The sequence below is a fragment of the Lithobates pipiens genome, unplaced genomic scaffold, assembly GCF_037356315.1.
Source record: "Lithobates pipiens isolate NorthernLeopardFrog02 unplaced genomic scaffold, aLitPip1_a1.2 Scaffold_8, whole genome shotgun sequence".
Classification (NCBI taxonomy): domain Eukaryota; kingdom Metazoa; phylum Chordata; class Amphibia; order Anura; family Ranidae; genus Lithobates; species Lithobates pipiens.
The window spans coordinates 465,977,881-465,998,444 of NW_027507903.1; the positions used below are offsets into that span (position 1 = coordinate 465,977,881).

At 41.4% G+C, this 20,564-nt stretch overlaps 1 protein-coding gene across 3 annotated transcripts in view; it reads left to right on the forward strand.

Moving 5' to 3' along the window:
- The window catches only part of CWF19L1 (CWF19 like cell cycle control factor 1), a 52,868-nt gene extending 36,179 nt beyond the window's left edge, over positions 1-16,689 (forward strand). For all 3 annotated transcript variants that reach the window (XM_077468540.1, XM_077468542.1, XM_077468541.1), the window contains 4 exons: positions 2,018-2,227; positions 8,897-9,016; positions 13,160-13,257; positions 16,323-16,689. In XM_077468540.1, the coding sequence (XP_077324666.1) occupies positions 2,018-2,227; positions 8,897-9,016; positions 13,160-13,257; positions 16,323-16,467 (573 nt within the window). In that variant the 3' untranslated portion in view covers positions 16,468-16,689. The remainder of the gene's footprint in view (positions 1-2,017; positions 2,228-8,896; positions 9,017-13,159; positions 13,258-16,322) is intronic.
- The last annotated feature ends 3,875 nt before the right edge of the window (positions 16,690-20,564 follow it).

The following is a 20,564-nucleotide window of genomic DNA, read 5'->3' on the forward strand; positions in this document are numbered from 1 at the left end:
GAGGGGTTATAGCCAGAGAGACTGCCCCCTGGGTGGTACTGTGCAGTCTTGCTGTGTTACATGTTCTGCCTAGTCCTCTCCTGAAATGGCGTTATAACCCTAAGGTCAAGAATTAAAGGAGCTGTCCGTCAATGAACTTCAGAAAAAAGGATTTTATGGTGAGTACAAAAATCCCATTTTTGTCTCCTTACGAGAAAACAGAGTTCACCCTGTGTTGCCTCCATATGAACCAGATCTGAGAAATGCAGGGAGAGAAGATGCCTGGCCTCCATGAGACAAGTGGCATCAGAGGGATTGCTGGTGTGCCTCTCCGCACATTCCTTTTCTTGTAACTTGAGGATTTCAGCATTGTGGGTCAGATTTTAATAGCAGAGATGCACTCCTCCCTCACCACTGCCTTGAACTCGTCCCACACCACTGGAGGATCTGCCAAATCCTCATTGGTTGACCAGTAGGAGGCGATCGACTCCTGTAAGTGGGAAGACGCCTCATTTTGCAGCCGTCCTGAAGAGAGACAAACCCCCCCCCCCCATTTTGTGTTTCTAAATGTCTAAACAGAACAGCCACATACCTTCTCCCCTGGTCTGAGAACACCTGGTGTACTGTACATGGTAAAGCCTTACTGATAAGGATTGAGACCCCTCTAGCAAATGTGTAAATAGTGTGAAAGGCTTTGAACCCAGGACCCTGCTGCCATCCAGGTGTCTCCTGCAGGAAGGTGATATGCGGCTTGGACTGTTAAGGGAACTGAAATATTGTGGCTCGTTATAACTTGTTCAGTCCTCACATTCAGGACACAATTTTATTACATTTAGACATTAACCTGTAGAAAGAATTTTGAGTACCTGGAACCTGAGTGCAGCTACCTGTATAATCTACAGGTGCTGGTTGAGACATTAGACCAGTGCCACATACAAACTGTATTATTTCCCCCCTTGTAAGTGGTGAACTGAGTTAAAACAATTCCCCCCCCCCCCAACCATTATACCAGAACTAAACAAAAACACAACCAGCAGTATGTGGCTTAGTCCCAAAACTCAGAACAAAAAAAAATAGTATAGGAAGTCTTCAACCTAGTGACGAACTGTTCAGCAAGTTGAGATGATTTTCCTGCTTGTCCTCATGGAGCCCCATGGGATAAGGATCAATGAGCATTATGCATCCTAGATCTGGCCTTATAGCAGTGCTTTCAAATGGTCTCTTGGATGGAGCCCTCTAGTGGCCCCCAACACGTATAACAGTGTAAAAGGAAAAAATTTGTGGGCAACAGGAGTGCTGTATTACATATAGTCAGGAACAGCCCCTTATGTTTATAGGAGAGGAATAACAAAAATTAACAAAAAGATTGACAAGTAAAATAACACCAAGGGAGCACAGTAAGTGTAACATACTCACACTGGTTTAATCGTCCAGGGCCCCAGAGGATCATGAAACATGTTTCAGTACCTTGCAGTCTTAGGGATTTCTCTCAAGCCATTCACTGGCCTCCAACGGGTTATGAAAAAATTGAATTGCTCCTTTTTATATTGCTTATACTATAAATTTTAACAGAACCATGTCTAAGGCTGTAGGTGTACCACCTTTAGTATTATGGTTTCAATTGAAGAAAAGTTAAAGCATAACCAATCCCAAGAATACTTTTTCTTTTCTTTTTTTTTTTTTTTTTTTTTTTTTTTTCCCTGTTGCCGCCCAGTTATACTTGTGCATCAGGGCATGCATGCGTTAACCACAGCACATGGCTTCAAACCTGCTGCATTACTGTTGCAGGCATTGTGAATAGCACCCAGACAAGTACAGTAGAATACAATGCATACCATATGTTGTAGTACTGTGTGGTGCTTTGGCGATAGCGACAAGACAGGTGCTAAACATATGCTCATTAATACAGCAAAAATAGAAAGGTCGTAGTGTTAAAGGGCTTTTTTTATTTTATTTTTTTTTTTTTTTCTTAGGGCTTTTAAACCCTGTAATATTTTAATGGTACATATGTTAATCAGTTTCTCTAATTTTCCCTCAGTGTTACATTGCCCTGGCAAAGGGTGGCCTGATGTCAGACCATATTCTCATCCTGCCCATTGGACATTACCAAGCTATGGTTGACCTCTCTACTGAAGTGGTTGAAGAATGCGAGAAGTATAAAGCCTCCTTAAAGAAGTTTTATAAGTCCAAAGAGAAGCGATATGTCATGTTTGAGCGTAATTACAGGAGTCAGCATCTCCAACTTCAGGTACGTGAGGATTACGTTTAAGTCACAGCAGTGACTGGATGTTCTGTCTAATGCCACAGCTCCGTTCTGCGCTGTCCCTTACCTTGTGGTGGTTTGGTGTTTTGCCCATGCAATGTTTAAGCAGTCAGCGTTTCCTGCTTAAATCCAGCTTAAGCGACGGCTAATTAAACAAAAAATTCTAAATTGATTTGATTTGCACTTTAATGAGTGAAATAAGTATTTAATCCCCTATCAATCAGCAAGATTTCAGGCTCCCAGGTGTCTTCTATACAGGTAACTAGCTGAGTTTAGGATTAATTCAAATAGTATGTGGCGCTACCCACCCTGGGGAGATCCCAAATCAAGTGAAGTGAAAATAGATGTATAGCTCAATCTTCTAAATAATAAACACATAAAAATAAGAAGCAATAGTGCAAAATGACCTGTAAATTTAGTGCAATATTCCTAATCCTGATCCTTCAGTTTAAACCTTAACCACTTCCCGACCAGCGCACGACGATGTACGTCGACAGAATGGCACGGGCAGGCATATTGGCGTACATGTACGTCCAATATTCGTTGCCGCCGTGCCATCGGGAACGCGCCGCCGGCGGCGCGCTCTCGCGCTGGCCGGGACCCCCGTGAGTCCGGTCGCGGGACCCGCGGACTCGATCGCCGCGGGCATCCCCGCGATCGTCTCACGGAGCGGCCGAATGGAGGAAATGCTGTATAAACAACATTTTTCCATTCTGCCTAGCAACTAGTGACGCTGATCTCTGCTCCATGTGATTGGAGCAGAGATCAGTGTACACTAAATGAAAGCCCAACCCCCCCCACAGTTAGTAACACACCCCTAGGAACACTTAACCCCTACACTGCCACCCACTGGTTAACCCTTTCACTGCCAGTGTCATTTACACAGGAATCACTGCATTTATATAGCAGTGATTACTGTATAAATGACAATGGTCCCAAAAATGTGTCAAAAATGTCCGATGGGTCCCCCACAATGTCGCAGTCACAATAAAAATCGCAGATCGCCGCCATTACTAGTAAAAAAAAAAAATAATAAAAAATTATTAATAAAAATGCTATAAAACTATCCCTATTTTGTAAACGCTATAACTTTTGCCCCAAACCAATCAATCGCTTATTGCGATTTTTTTTTTTTTTTTTTTTTTTTTTTTTTTTTTTTTTTTTTTTTTTTTTTACCAAAAATATGTAGAAGAATACGTATCGGCCTAAACTGAGGGAAAAAAATGTTTTTTTATATATTTTTGGGGGATATTTATTATTACAAAAAGTAAAAAATAATGCGTTTTTTTTCAAAATTATCGCTCTATTTTTGTTTATAGCGCAAAAAATAAAAACCGCAGGGGTGATCAAATACCACCAAAAGAAAGCTTTATTTGTGGGGAAAAAAAGGACGTTAATTTTGTTTGGGAGCCACGTCGCACTACCGCGCAATTGTCAGTTAAAGCGACGCAGTGCCGAATCGCAAAAAGTGGTCTGGTCTTTGACCAGCAAATTGGTCCTGTCTGAAAGTGGTTAAAGTGCATAAAAATTCAATACATTTTCCATGCATAATTATTCAATGGGTAAAGTGCAAAGGTCATATGATACTGTGCAAATCAATCTTGTGTATCCAACTCGTAAAAGTGCTGAATTTTCTTAAAGTGCAATCTGACGGAGAGAAGAGAAATTCTGAATCCAAAATCCGAACTAAAATAAAGTCTTGACCCTTTGAGAAAGTCACGCGATTAGTGACGCAATGCGTCGGGGAGGAGCCAGGTGTCGTCACTTCTGGCCGAAACCGGGAAGTACCCCATGTCTATCGCTTTTTTACTGATTTTAAATGTAAGTGGTTATTGTGTGGAAATTTTTTATTTATTGATATTCTACACATTGGAGCCCCTTATCCACCCCTTTATCTTTCCTCTGGATTGGGACCTGTTAATGCTGGTTGAGATCGTATTCTCGCTGGGGATCGATTTAGAGACGCCAATCACAGGCGAACGATTGGGAGTATCAGCCAGTATTATACAGCACAATTAGGCCTGTAGAGGCCACTAATTGAGGTGAGAGGCTGGGGGAAACAGTGGGGCGCACCCCGGACTGCACAAATCACAATGGATGCATGAATTGCCACGTTTTGAACGTCTATTGCACAGTTTTTGGCACTTTAAAGAAACTTCTAGATTAACTTTTATGAACAAGGTTTTTTTTTTTTTTTTTTTTTTTTTCAGTATTTGAAAAGTAAGACTTTAGTTTAGATTTTGGATTTAGAATATATATATATATATTTATTTTTTTCCTCACTGTCACAGATTGCACTTTAAGCCCTTGTACACACGGTCGGACATTCTGGCAACCAAATCCGTTGGATTTTGTCTGAAACTGTTGCATACACACGGACGGACAAAGTTGTCGGGAAAATCCGATTGTACATAATGTGACGTTATTTTGTTACGACGGGACTATGTTCAGGCTAGTAGCCAATAGCCTTGGTCTAGGAATTTGATCTGAGCATGCGTGGCACTTTGTCTGTTGGAGTAGGCTACACATGATCGGAGTATCTCCGATCGGAGCATTTTGTCGGAAAATTTTACGGACAAGTTGGAAAACTTGGTCCTTCGAATACTCCGACGGAAACAGTCCGATGAAGACCACACAGTTGGATTATCCGACAAAACGGTCCGATAGTACACATTCCTTCGGAATCTCCGACCGCGTGTAGAAGGGCTCAGAGTTGGATACTCAAATTTGATTATTTGCACAGTATTGTATGAACTTTGCACTTTAATAATGTAGTTGCACTTTACCCATTGAATATTTATGCATGGAAAATGTATTGCATTTTTATGGATCAGTATTAGGAATATTGCATATCTATTGTGTATATTGCACTAAATGCGCAGGTAATTTTGCACTATTGCTGTTTTGCACTGCTGCTTCTTATTTTTGTGTTTAATATTTAGAAGACTGATACAGAAGATTGAGCTATATATCTATTTTCACATTGATTATTTGGGATTTCCCCAGGGTGGGTAGTGCCACATAGTATTTGAATTAATATTATTTTACTGTGTGAGATCACTTTTATGTTGGCAGCTTCCCTGATCTACCTTTAGTGAGGTTGCGCACACTAGTCGCCCCCCTTGTTTATTGCGTTGAGATTAGGAACAATCAAAGGTAGTGCTCCTAATTTCAGCTTGTTACCTGTATAAAAGAGACCTGTCCACAGAAGCAATCGGATTCCAATCTTTCCACCATGGCCAAGACCAAAGAGCTGTCCAAGGCTGTGGGGATGAAATTTTAGACCTACACAAGGTTGGAATGGTCTACAGCACCAGGCACATGTACAGGCCCATCCCCTGCTAAGGGGACAGGACTGCTTCACTGCATCAAAGGGACAATGGACGGGCCATGTACCATCAAATCTTGGGTGAGAACCTCCTTCCCTCAGCCAGGGCATTGAAAATGGGTTGTGGATGGGTATTCCACCATGACGTTGACCCAAAACACATGGCCAAGGCAACAAAGGAGTGGCTCAAAAAGAAGCACATTAATGTTCTGGAGTGGCCTAGCCAGCCTCCAAACCCTATACCCATAGAAAATATTTGAAGGGAGCTGAAGGTTTGAGTTGCCAAACCTCAGCCTCAACCTTAATGACTTGGAGAGTATCTGCAAAGAGTGGAAAATCCCTCCTGCGAGGTGTGCAAACTTGGTGGCCAACTACAAGAAACATCTGACCCCCCCCCCCAAATTTTTTTTATATATGAAACTTATCCAATTAAATCACATTTAGGTCAATATGCATTCTGCCAATTCAAATTTTTAAGTGTATATTGATTTGTGCTATATACCTTGTAGACAAGTGTCTACAAAGTATATAGTGTTTGTGTGTGGACTTTAGTTAGACTCTTTACTGTAATGGCAGCGATAAGTGACTTAGTGTGGTAGGAAATCTGGTGCTAACAGACATTGGCTTGGAGTATCACTAATTGGCACTGATACTGACACTTGCTAGTGACACTAATATTGTACAATGTCACTGTACTAATGACACTGGCTGGGAAGGGGCTAACTGTGTGCCTAATGAGTCCGTGTGCTGCTTTTTGCTTTCTAATCTGTGTTTTTTTGTTTTTGTTTTGTTTTTCTTCCCACTTTTCATGGAGAAGAAACAGCCATATCATTATGTACATAGAATTCTGTGTTTTGTAAATACAGAACTTTGTGTCTGGAGACAGCCGATCAGCAGATTTCAGCTGAAATTGTTGGCTGAAATCTGCTTCAAAACTCATGCTTTGTCCATGGGCCAGCAAGGGGGCATGTGCAGTTAACACTGAAAAGAGGTGGCAATGTACATGTACCTGCCACCCGCTTGCAGTATATTTACTGTTAGTGGACGACGGGTGGTAATACTTTTTTTAGTTTTCTGCTGCTAAAGCCAAGTACCATTCACACCCCTCTGCTCAAGTGCAAACCCCAACCCCCCCCCCACAGCCTTGTATTGTAGAGAAGTTGAAGGGGGTATGTTGGATGAGGTTTGTTTAATGCTGATTACCGAGAGCACTGGTTTGAACTCTGGTGCTCCAGGTGTATTTGGCTTTCCTGTACAATTGCTGAAACTGTAAATTTTAGGTAAAACTTTGAAAACCGATTGTTGGTGCAATGTTTAACGTCATATTTTTTTTTTTTTTTTTTTTAAATGAGGGGGGGGGGTGTGTTTTCTGCTGTGTTCCTGTGGCAAATAAACAAAGTGCATTTTAAACCTCTCAACTTTGGAATGCAGCCTTTCAATTCTTTTGAGAGCTGGTGCTGTCAGACAGAAGGTGGGTTCCTGATAAATGGAGGCTAAATATCAGCTTGGGTTAAATACTGACTGCCTGATGAGAGGGTTTTCCTTGCATTGCACAGAATTATCCACTTGTTTGTACAATTTTGCTGTTGCATTGTGATGTTGCCTCTGATGGCTCACCTGTTGCAGTTGCGGGTTAGCCTGGTAACGTCACATAGAGAATTAGAGTAATGAGCATCAGGAGAGATAATTTCAGTCTCTTGCCCTCTCCTGTTGCCTCAACTCTCACAGCTCATAATATCTCATTAGTTTAAGTCTGTACAGGCAGCTTAGGGCTGTTTGACATGATGACTTTAATTTTCTGAGGGATGGACACGTCCCTGTGATGACTATCTTTTCTGTATACTTTCATTTTATGTATGTGTATAATATAGCGTAAAATTGAATGCAATGCTTTTAAAGGTGTTTATATATATATATATATTTTTTTTTTTTGTTATAATTTAAAAATGCATGATATAGTTGGTAGTATTGCAGGCTTCTACATACAGGCTTCACCTAATAGAATATTGTACAGTTTTTAATCTATCTCTGCTGCCCCCCAATCCCCTTCAAAGAGGGCATGTCACAATTGGTGTTTATTAGAGGTTGACAGATATGGGTTTTTCTCTGGCCGATGCAGATATTTAGAAATCATGGCGGCCGATGGCCGATACATGATGCCGATTTTTTTTTTTTTTTTTTTTTTTTTTTTTAATCCCCCTTCATCTCATAAAAACCTAACAGACACCTTTCCCACTGGGGTGTTTTTTTTTTTTTTTTTTTTTTTTTTTAGGCGCTTTTGGGCTAAAAATGGCGCCTGTAAAGTGCCTGCAAAACGGCTCCCCTGCAGTCTGTGTGAAAGACAGAGTGCTTTCACACTGAGGCGTTGCGCTAGCAGGATGTTAAAAAAAAAAAAGTCCTGCAAGCAGCACGTTTGGAGTGGTGTATACTGCTCTGCTCCTGCCCATTGATATTAATGGGTACCACTGCCGAAGTGCATGCAATGCGATTTGGCAGCGGTGCTTCACGGGCGCATTTAACTTCTTCGGCCGCTAGCTGGGTTATATGCGCGCCACTAGCAGCCGAATAGCACTGCTAAAATGATGGTAAAGCGCTGCTAGAACTAGCAGCATTTTACCATCAACGCCTGCCCGCTCCAGTGTGAAAGCATATAGAATAAAAACAGGTAGTCAAAACTTTTGGACGAAAAAAAGGGCTAACTTTACTGTTTTAGGTGTGTGTTTTTATTTTATTTTTTTAGAAATCATTTAGTGTGTTTTTTTTTTTTTTTTTTCATTTTGTCACAGACCATTTACCTATGTATCAACTTAAAATATTCTCTTATATTTTTAACAGAAATTTAGTAAGTTTGCACTAATGATTTTTGTGTGGGCTTTATTTAATTTTTTTTTTTTTTTATTATATTTTGATTGAAAAGTTGCACAACTCACGTCCTAAAAAAACAAACAGTAGCACTATATATTTTTTGTTTTCTGCTTTCAGAAAGTGTGTGTGTGTGTGTGTGTGTGTGTGTGTGTGTGTGTGTGTGTGTGTGTGTGTGTTTGTGTTTTTTTTTTTTTTTTTTACAAACCCTCAAAGTGGAAAAACAAAGGTGAGTAAATTGTGAACCTGGTCTGGCCACCTGAGGTGAAAAGTATATAAAAAGCAGAGTATGGCAGTAAAAGAGGTAATTCCTTTAGGATGTTTTTGGTGTAGCACAGTAAAGTTTGACGTAATCGTTCTTTTCTAACCTTTTGCACTAGATTGGTCTGTATGTCAGTACCTTGTAATATGATCAGATTTATTGTACAAGCATGTTTGCTCACTTTTTGTATCCCTACCTGCAGGTTGTTCCACTTCCATTGAGCTGCTGCTCTACAGAAGATATTAAAGAGTCCTTTATTGTGCAGGCACAGGAGCAGAACATAGAGCTGCTGGAAATACCCCAACACACAGATATCAAGCAAGTATGTGTACTACTACTGCTCACTGCTTACCTTGAACACTAACCTTAGGTTCACATCTATGCTTTATTTTATTTTTTTATTTTTTTTGTGTGGTTTGCAGAAACGCACTATAGTCCATGTAACATGGTTTGCTGTGGTACACGTTCACATCCATGTGTTTTGCAGCTGGTGCGTTTTTGGAAAAGGTGACTTGGTGTGCGCGTAATAGACTTGAATGGAATCGCATCAGAAACTCAAGTGTTTTGTGTTTTGATGCAACTTTTATTATTTATATATTTTTTTTCCCCATTGAACCACCTCAATTACTGGGCACTTTCACCCCCTTCCTTCCCAGACCAATTTTCAGCTTTCAGTGCTTTTTGACAATTACTCAGTTGCGCTACACTCTGTGAAAAGAATAAAAATGTAATTTAGGTACAAATGGCTTATTTTTTGTGGTATTTATTCACCACTGGGTTTATTTTTTTTGTGATCTAAGCAAAAAAAGCATTTTCTACTTTTAAAAAATTCAATGAAATGAAATTGTCATAAAGTTAGGCCAGAATGTTTCTGCTACACGTTTTTGGGGGGTTTGGTACAAGCTATGCATCACTGAAAATCAATCCTGATTTACTGACTGCTTTATTTCTTGAGGCCCTACAATATCAGGACAGTACAAATACCCCCAAATAACTACTCTGCTACTCCTGAGTATGGCGATGCAGCATGTGTGAGACCTTCCACAGCCTGGCCACATACAGAGGCCCAACATGCAGGGAGCACCATCAGGTGTTCTAGGAGCTTAAATATCCCATAGACTACCTATCACATTATTGAAGACCCTGGAGCAACAGGACAATGGAACTGCCCACAGAATGACCCAGGGGGACCCCCAGATCCAAGCCCCCCTCCTCCATGTGCATGAGTATTGGGGTACATTGTACCCCTATCCAGTCACAAAATAAGACATGTAGTGTTACAAAACACAAGATGGTCTTTGACAAGTCTTTAATTAAAAATCATGTCTTCTTTCTCCGGTTCTCTCCCTCTGGTTTTTTTTTTTTTTTTTTATTTTAGTGGACAAAGACGACAGTTACATGGCTGTCTGCTACTTATATAGCCATGGGGTATGGCCATCCAGTGACCTCACCTGGTGATTCCACCCCATTTTTCCATGCAGTTTACAGGTCTCAAATTTTAAAGTGTTAACCCAAAGTACATTTTTTTTGTAAATACGTTTTTTTTCTCCTTCACTGCTGTGCACTAATGCCTGACACCGATTGGTATTTCCCTGGTGGTCTTGGGTGGGCATCCGAGGGGGGGGCAGAACCCCACCCCTGTCATTAGAGCAGCTGATGAGCTCTCCTCTGCTTAGGTGAGGAAAAGCAGATCGACAGCTCTTCCTGTTTACCACGTGATCAGCCGTGTCCAATCATGGCTGATCACGATGTAAAGAGCCTTTGTTGGAGGCTCTTTACCGAGATCAGCGTAGCAGTGTGTCAGACCGACACACCGCACCACTGATCGCCGCGATGTGCGCGCCCCCCCCCCCCACGGGCATGTGCAAGAGCGGTCGTTCTGGACGACCGTCATTACGTCCACCCAGAACGAGATCCTTGACAGCCGACAGGTGGGAAACGGTTAATCTGTGCAGTGCAAATTTTAATTGCCGCCTGTAATTTCTTAGCTAGGCCATAATTTATCTCCCTTCTGTTTCTAGAGTGACTATGCTGCCTTGCATGGACCCCTGGAACTCTAGTATACATGAACAATCCTAGCCATAAGTTCTTTCACTAAAGTGCCAACGCTGTGTGCACCAGTATGCTAAGAACACTTGGATATCTTCAACTCAAGCCTCTTTCCTTTCCTTTCCTATTATAAGGGGTTTGTTGGAAGATTTATGAAGGGGTACTGTGTTCATTGGGTGGTTAAAGTGGAGTTGGCTCCAAAAGTGCAATTTCAGCTTTAAGAGGCTGAATATAGCAATTTGTGGTGGTTTCTGCATCCTTTTTTTGCAACTGCGATTTACAGGAAAATTCAGATATAAAAATAAAAGGTGCCGCGCTTAGGAAAAGGAGAGAATATAAATATATATGAATATATTAAAAGAAAAAATGGTGGTGCTGCGCTTCCCAAAAAAATGGGACCTTACACGAAAATGTTATAGAGCTAATTATTCAGATGGAGATATGTCAGATAGTATACATTCAAACTAGTATGGTAAAGTAGTAAGGGAGAACTCTTATCCTAATGTAGAAATTCTTCTATCAATAGTGCCTGCAACAGTGTGTACACAATAACTGTCACAATCCCAAGTGCAACTTATATCTCTATGATATAAAAATAGTGCCAAGTGCAAAACCACATACAGTGGTCCAACTATAAATCAGACTTCTATGACAGAGTGCTGAGTGCATCATAGCAAAACCAAAGTGACTGAAATATAAACAGTTACTGGCTACGTAAGCGCAAACTAGTGATAATAATAAAGTGCAAAAAATGCAAACAAAGTGCTTAGTGTAACACAAAATATTCATAAAAAACATATAATAATCGAACTATAGAACAAAACTCCATAAACAGAAAGTGCTGAGTGTAAAAAATTGGACTATATCCAACAGTTCAGATCGACCTCATAAATAAATATATATATATATATATATATATATATATAATTAATATTATATTCATTCATTTTGCTGGGGTGGTTGGCGCTACCTATGAGCAGATAGCCAATTTGTCAGGTCACCCTTCATATAACCCAAAAGGACTCTACAGCTAATTGGGTTAGTGTGGTATAAATTGGTCTACATCCTATATGAGCGGGAAGTGGGTGTTGAGGTGCACCTAGATAAGTGCAAACTTCTGCCTAAAAAACACTATAGGGTGAGTTCAGTAATAACTGCACCAGTGCCCTGAAGAGTGATCTGACAGGTGACTTTTTATATGGCATGGACAATTGGGTCACATTAATATGATAAAATCGCACCCTACATGTGGGGGTGAAAGGATATATGGGTCCACCTTATTGACACTCTATCTTGACCTTAGAGGATGAGTGTGCAATAGTGCTCCTATGACACCACTATAAACATACTAAAAAAAATAGAATTAAATGAACCAGTAATATTAGTGACTACACCCTCGGATTAAAGAAAGATAGATATTGTAACATAAAGTCCATATACCATATTTATCGGCGTATAACACGCACCCCGAGTTTAGGAGGGAATTTAAAAGAGAAACTTTTAGGAGGGACGTTTAAGGAAAAACTTGAATTTAAATGCCCATCTATGCAGCCTTGTCCGTGTCATTTGCAGCCATCCATTTAGCCTTGTCAGTCGTTTGTAGCCTTGTCTGTGTGTTTGCCATTTAAAAATGGCGCCACCGAGAGAGCGGATATCCTGTGTATCTCAGTGCAGCCGACAACGGCCGAAAAATACCCAGAAGCTGCCGAAAAATGGCAAAAAGGCTTAGAAACGGAGGGGGATCGGCGTATAACATGCACCCCCGATTTCTCCCTGATTTTAGGGGGGAAAAGTGCGTGTTATACTCCAATAAATACGGTATATTCCGTGACTGTAATGTTGTAAAATGTCCAAACGTTGCTCCAAAACTACTGTATTAAGTGTGGTGAGAAAATATTTTGGTTACCAGAGAAATATTTTTAAGAAATATATGCATCAAAAGCAAAAATTGCAGCCAAACATAGACATTGCATCAATTGCAAAACACACACGTGCAACCGTTCCAAATGTAAATAATTGTTCATGCTTAAAACAAATAATTGCAGGTGACTTTAGTGTTCTTGACTCTTGACAGGTGCCTTGCGTGCTCTCCCTCATGGGTCCCCAGATCCTATAAGACCCCTACAGGGATAGTGCGCATATAGATCCGCAATCTAGGCTGATGTTCCGGCCTCTGCAGTATCTCAGGCATACCTTGTATTTCCGGGCAATGGCAGGTATATAAGGAAAAGAATTGCTCCATCTATGGCCGGCTTTAGAAGTGTAACTTAACACTCCAAGCAGCTGGCATTTAGTATGGAGAGTGTTTAAGAAAAATTGCGGACAGTTCAAACAATGAAATGGAGATCTCCTTTTGTGTTTTTTGTGTGTTTTTTTTTTTTTTGTTTTTGTTCTCACTGGCTTCTATCGTTTTCAGATTGTACAGCCTGGGACACCATATTTCTATGTCGAGTTGGATTCTGGGGAGAAGCTTTTTCATCGAATTAAGAAAAATTTTCCATTGCAGTTTGGCAGGTGGTTATTTTTTATTTATTTATATATATATTTTTTTTTTTTTTTTTTACATGCATTTATAACTGTAGGTTGGCTTTTTCTACATGATGATTATTCTAAATGCCCTACCTTTTTTGTAAATTAACTTTATATGATCTGTAAAATGGTCAGAAGTATTTTATACAGGGGTGTGTAAATGTTATTGAAGCGAGCAAATTACTTATAAATATGCCGCATTGCCTGTGTATATTTGTCTCTTCCTGGTGCATCAGTCTGTAGCCCCTTAACGCCCCTTTCAAACTGACAGAAAGATTGGGTCTGCCTGGTTTTCAGCAGACCGTCCATTGCCCCCCCCCACATCCCCAAACATCCGATCCTGTCTGCTAAAAACAGACTGATGGGGATTGTTCCCCCCTCCATCCAGCAGATTGGATGGAAACTGATAGGCCATCTGTTTCCATCCAACAGCCCATAGAGAACACAGACCTGTCCGCCTGTTCAGGGGAAGAGTTCCCCCGCTGAGTGGGCAGATCTGCTGGCAGACCCCACCAGTGTGCAAGGGGCCTGAAACACCCAGTCTGGGAGTCTGCATAGCTCCCAACTGTCCTTATTTCAAGAGACTGTCTCTGATTTTGAACAAAGTTCGGGAGAGAGAGATATAATAATCAGTGTTTCCCAGTATATAAAATCCACCACTTATCAAAGGGTTTCCCAGTCCTAAACATTTCTTTCAATTTTTAAAATGCTGCATTTGTAAATTTCAAAAATCAGTATAAAGGAATAGTAGTTAGAAAAAAGCACTTGTGGATTTACCTAATCCATTTTTCATATTCACCTTTTTATGGTGGCGTGGCAAGGTGTGGACCTGTACATTTTCTTAATAGCTCTTCCCATCTCAAAAAAATTAGGAGGTATGATATGAGTCTGTATATTTATTCTATCCTGTGCACACAACTCAAGGCCTAAATTTAACTGGGTCCATGACAGAGGTGCCATATGTAACTACAAGTTACAAGCATCCGACTTTCATACGAGTCCTATTTGCAAAGTGAGGGAAACAAGAAGTGAGCGGAAATCTACTGCTAGGAAGGGAATTTCACTCCTGTAAGTCTGGGGAAAGGGCGTCTCCACTGAAGCTTTATCACCAATCCTTGTTTCCACGACAAATCAAATTTTTCAAAATCCAACTGTCACGGGACAGAGTGAGGTGAAATCATCTGATGGGGGCACAGACAGCAAAACAAATGTTAAAGGTTTTAGCCCTTCTCTATGCTATCCAAAAAGTGTATGTATGATTTGGCTGGAGTTGCACTTAAAAAACGTAACTTGAGAACAAACCTTCAGAACCTCGTTTGTAACCCAGTGACTGCCTGTATTGGATAAGGCCGCAATCCAAAGAATACATAGGGCTGATTTACTAAAGCTGAAGAGTGCAAAACTGTCAGTTTCCAGTGTGTGTGTGTGTGTGTGTATATGTATATGTATGTATATATATATATATATATATATATATATATATATATATATATATATATATATATATATATATATATATATATATATATATATATATATATATATATATATATATATATATATATATTATACACACACACACACACACACACACACACACACACACACACACACACACACACACACACACACACACACACACACACCTTAATTGAACAGGCTGGCTACCACCAGATTTTGCATTCTCCAGTTTTAGTAAATCAGTCCTAATCTATATGGGGGGGTGTATTAAAACGGGTGCACACAGAATCAGGTGCAGCTATGCCTAGTAACCAATTAGATTCTAGGTATTAGCCCATGTTCACATTGGGCCGATTTGGCATCCACTTTGACATGTCGGAGCGCATGCCTAATGTGAGCCTATTGCCAAGAATGACACCTTCCAAATCAGTGTGACGCCGCACAGATTCCCAGAAGTAGTTCCTGCACTTCTTTTGGTGACTTCGAGGGTGATTTCAATAGACATCTGTGCATTAACCCGCATAGATGTCTGCCCCCAAATTCGGACTGAAATGCTGGTTTGAACTCGCACAATTTCAAACCCGCCCTCAATGTAAACATTTGCTTATCAATGCGCTTAATTGAACAAGCTGAAAGGATAGCATAGGAAAAACTAATTTTCAGCGCTACAAAGGACTAGACAGAGTCCTGTGCACCTCAAACGCTGAGTTTTTATTTTTATTTTATTTTTTCTCATCTAAAGATGCATTTCTTTCAATTTCTGACTTATCTAATGCATGTCTAGAGTGCAAGCACTCACTCCACAATGCTCTCTCTCTCCCCCCCCCCCCCTGTAATGTGCCTGGTTTGCTTTTAAGGCAGTAACCTTAAAGTGAATTCACTTGAACAAAATGACCACGAGAAGTGTAAAATACTGCAGTCGTTTTCAGTCGCTTGCTCCTCCCGAATGCAGGGCTGTTCTGATGGGGCAAAGCTTTGCAACTTTACTGGCAGCCTCTAGGCTTGTTCACTTTACCTCCCCAATACACTCTCTATTACATAATTGTGTTTATTTCAGGCACTTGTATAGTACCCTCAATTTACACAGGGCTTTACATATGTATTTTACATTAACATCAGTCCCTCCCCTCAAGGAGCCCACAAAGGAAACCCCCTAACTTGCATTCATACACATACTAGGGTCAAATTGGACAACCTATCGGCATGTCTTTGTGTGGGAGGAAGCCGCGTAGGGAGAAGATGCAGGGATTCAAACTGATGCCTCAGTGCTGTTAAGTGATAAACCATTTAACTACTGTGCTGCCAATGACATAACTGCCAATAGGAATGGGTAGGAGGCAGGGAGAATAAAGTCAGTTTTTCCTGCTCAGGCCTCTCTGGCATTTGGGTCATGTGGAAGGTGGCAAAAAGCTACTGAAAGCAGCTGATGTAGAACTTTATAGACTTTCAAACCAAGCCATGTTGATAAAGTGCTTATCTTTATTTAAAAAAGGCACTTCAGGCACGTTCATGAAATGGCTTACTTTTGCTTATATTTGGGTTGTCCGTTTTTTGTTTTGTTATTCATTATCAACATTTCACCATTCTAGAGAGGTTTTGGCGAGCGAGGCAATCCTGAATATTCCGACCAGAGCAGACTGGAAAGCATGCAAGTTGAGTCAAGATGAAGAAGAGAGCCTGGCCAAGGCTTTCCGGAGGGAATTCGAGCCATTTGACTTCTCTTTACAGGACTAATTCCCTTTCACTCTTATTTCTATAAAAAAAAAAAAAAATCTGTACATATAATACTTTCATATTTACTTGTGAAAATAAAGCAGTGTTTTTTTGTTTACAAAGTTGTTCGGGTGACTTGTTTTTGAAAAAATGAGAGCTGTTTTTGTCAGACATCTGTCATAAATTTATCCAGCTTGCCATGTTGTTGGCCTGGATCAATAAACTGCTCTGTGTACAGCGGCATATGCAATTTCTAGTTTCCTTCTGTTGAGTTCATCTGCAGTAACAAATGCACTAAAACACTGCTTCATGTGTATATGGGTTTAAAGTACACCTGCATCCAGACTATGAACAACACAGCCATAGAAGATTTTTCACCACTTCAGTCCCAGAGACGTATCAGATTTTTGTTTGCGATGGATTTTACAAAAGCAATCATATTGGCCAATTAGCTGCTGAATTGCTTTTTATGGGTGGCAGATCGACCCTGGGAGTGCAGCATGAAAGAACATACCGTAGAGGGAGGGCCAGGAACATGCTGATCATCTCGAGGGTCTAAAACAAAGCGACGAGTAATTTCTTCACTTCCAGTTTCGCTGCATGTAAACAGGCCATTACTGGCTTAGGAAATTTGATCCAATCCTTTTAAGGCCAGAGTAGTGAACTGGGATCTAAAAAAACAAAAAAAAAACTCTGATCTCTCAGTAAAGAGTACCTGTCGCTGCCCATGCTATGACAGGATGTTTGTACCTTATGGTAATGAAGTTAATAAAACAATTAGACTGTTTGAAAAAAAAAAAATGCCCGCCACCTCTCAGCGATCACACCACGTGTGAGGTTTCACCGCAAACTTCAGATCAAGAGCAATCATTCTGGCACCAGACCTCTTGTGTAAATCTAAAGTGGTAACCTGTAAAGGCTCTTAAAGGGTCATCTATGGATAATTTATTGTATGTACCGTATTTTCCGGCGTATAAGACGACCTTTTACATGTAAAAAAAATTGGCCAAAAAGCAGGGGGCGTCTTATACGCCGGGTCAGCCCCTCGGATGCCTGCTTGGTGTTCGGTAATACTGTATGTAGCTTCGGCTACATACAGTATATACCGCTGAGCCAATCCTGGTGAGCGATGTATTCCAATGAATACAGAGCCTGCTCGGATTGGAAAAACTACCTCTGCCAATCTGAGCAGGCTACTCTGTAGCCTGCTCGGATTGGCTTGGAGAGTCAGAGGCGCAGGCTGATGATGCAGCCTCTGCCAATCAAAGCAGGCTTTGTATTATTAGAATACATCGCTCACTGTGATTGGCTCCAGTAAATGCAGGAAGAAATATAGAGCCTCGAAAGCCAGGTCGTCTTATACGGTAAGTACAGTTTTAAAAGCGTTTTTGTCCTGTAAGATTAGAGGGTCGTCTTATATGCTGGGTCGCCTTATACACCGGAAAATACGCAAATTTTTTCACTTTTCCACAGGCATGCACAATTTGAAAGTGTGACTATTGGTATCTATTTACTCAACATAACATCTTTTAGATTTTACAAAAAAAATTGGGTATTCAGTTTAGTTATTTGTGCACTATTTAAAAAATTTAATTTTATGTTTCGTCTAAAAAAAAAAAAAAAGGAAAAATATTGCATTTGAAAAACTGCAAATACCGTGTGACAAATTGCCACGCCTACCATTTTATTTTCATTGGCCTCTGATTAAAAATGTTTGCGGGGGTCCTTAGTACTTTTCTAGCAAAAAAAGTTCCCCCCCCATACAGCGGGTAAAAAGTATTGAACACTGCACCATTTTTCTAGGTAAATGTACACTCACCATCTCATTTATTAGATACACTAGTACCAGCTTGGACCCCCCCTTTTGACTTCATAACTGCTTTAAATTCTTCATGGTGTAGCTTCAACAAGGTGTTGGAAATATTCCTCAGATTTTTGGACCTTATTAATGATGGCATCACACAGTTGCTGCAGATTTGTCGGATGCACATCCATGATGCCAATCTCCCGCACATCCCAAAGGTGCTCTATTGGATTGAGATCTTGTGACTGTGGGGGCCTTTGGCATACAGGGATCTCATTGTCATGTTCAGGATACCAGTAGTGAGATTATTTGTGCTTTGTGACGTGGTGCATTATCCTGCTGGAAGTGGCCATCAGGAGATAGGCACACTGTAGTCATGAAGGAATGGACATGGTCAGCAACCATGCTAAAGTGTGACAAAATATCCCCCACACCATTACACCACCAGCCTGAACTGTTGCTACAAGGCAGGATGGATCCATGCTTTCATGTTTACGCCAAATTCTGAGTCTACCATCTGAATGTTGCAGCTGAAATCGAGACTCCCCAGATCAGGCAAATGTTTTTCTAATCTTCTGTTGTCCAATTTTGGTGATCCTGTAAGAATTGTAGCCTCGGTTTCCTGTTCTTAGCTGACAGGTGTTGCACCTGGTGTGTTCTGCTGCTGCTGTAGCCCATCTCCTTCAAGGTCGAATGTGTTGTGTTCAGAGATGGTATTCTGCATACCTTGGTTGTAATAAGTGGTTGGATGAGTTGCTGTTGCCGTTCGATCACCCTGAATCAGTCTGCCTATTCTCTGACACCAACTAGGAATTTTCCTCCACATAGCTGCCACTCGCTGGAAATTTTCTTTCTCACCATTCTCTTTACCACTTAGAGATGGTTGCGTGTGGGGGCATGGCCAGCACGGCATGTGAGCATCCGCTTTATCACAGAGCTCCCGGCTAAATCCTGAATTGATCCGGCTTTGTACCGCGCCTGATTTGCACTGCCTCACCCTGGGAACATCCCTGCCACACCCCGCTGTTATCTCTGCTTGATTGGAGGTTGATGACTCATGGGGAACAGGTCCGAAGGATAGAGGATGAATCGCCAAAATGGCCCGCTCCATCCTCCACACAGAAAGCCCGTTGAGCAGATGGGAAGGACAGTGAGTAAACGGCTCACATACTCCAGGGAGAGCCCCAGCGTTCACCCCAAGGATATGATATATTATGCCCATAAAATGTCTGGGAAATCAGGGCAGGCAGAGCCTTAGCCTGTGGAGGATTGCTCTGCCCCTAGTGACGCTGACATGGAGGAAGGGGAGAGAGAGCAGGAAGCTGACGCCATGATGGAGCATACTGATATTTGTCCGGACATTGTAGTGGAGTAGGAGGACCCGGAGGAGGAGGGGGGTGAGCAGCCCACACTTGCTACCATTCTGAAAGCTGTGAACAAATGCACTGCCTCTGTAAATAAATGCACTGCCTCTGTAAATAACCTACAAGGATGCTTTGGGGGATTGAAGGAGGTTAGCCTGCTAAGACAAGACATTCAGAAAATACGTGAAAGAACCACCGTGGCGAAGAGCAGGATTAGTGAATTGGAAGATAAGCTTCCTATGATGAGGGAAGCCTAGTCCACCACCTGCCTAGCCAGGGCTACTGACTTGCGAGCTGAGGATTTTGAGAATCGCCTCAGGCGCAATAACATTCGCATAGTCTGACTCCCAGAGAAGGTGGAGGGCCGAGACCCCACGCAATTCATAGACAAATAGCTAACGGATGTTTTTGGCAAGGAGGCTTTTACACGGTTATATGCAGTGGAGAGCGCTCATAGTGCCAACGAGAGCTCTCCCACCAGTCCACCCTCCGCGACCGATACTGGCACGTCTAATGAACTACAGGGACATAGAAATTATCCTAAGACTGGCTAGGGGAAAGAGGAACGTTCAGTTTAATGGCACCAGTGTTTTGTTTTACCCAGACTTTTCCACCGCGATGCAGAAAAGTCGCTCCCGCTTCTCTGAAATTAAAAACTCCTGCAGAGGTTGCAAGCCTCCTATGCAATGTTGTATCCTGCAAGACTCAGAATCACGTTACAGGGCCAGGCCCACTTCTTTGAACATCCATCCGAGGCCTCGGACTGGTTGGATGCCAACGAAAATGCGCTTCGTCAAGCCCAGAGACTCTGGGTGGATGAAGATTGATAAACCTGACGAAAATTAAAGGCCAAGCCGTACTTCCCCCTTGGACAAGGGCAAAGCCGGAAACCAAATGATTACTTTCACACATCGCGAGTTCGGAAAAGTTTGCTCCTGGTAATGCACCTG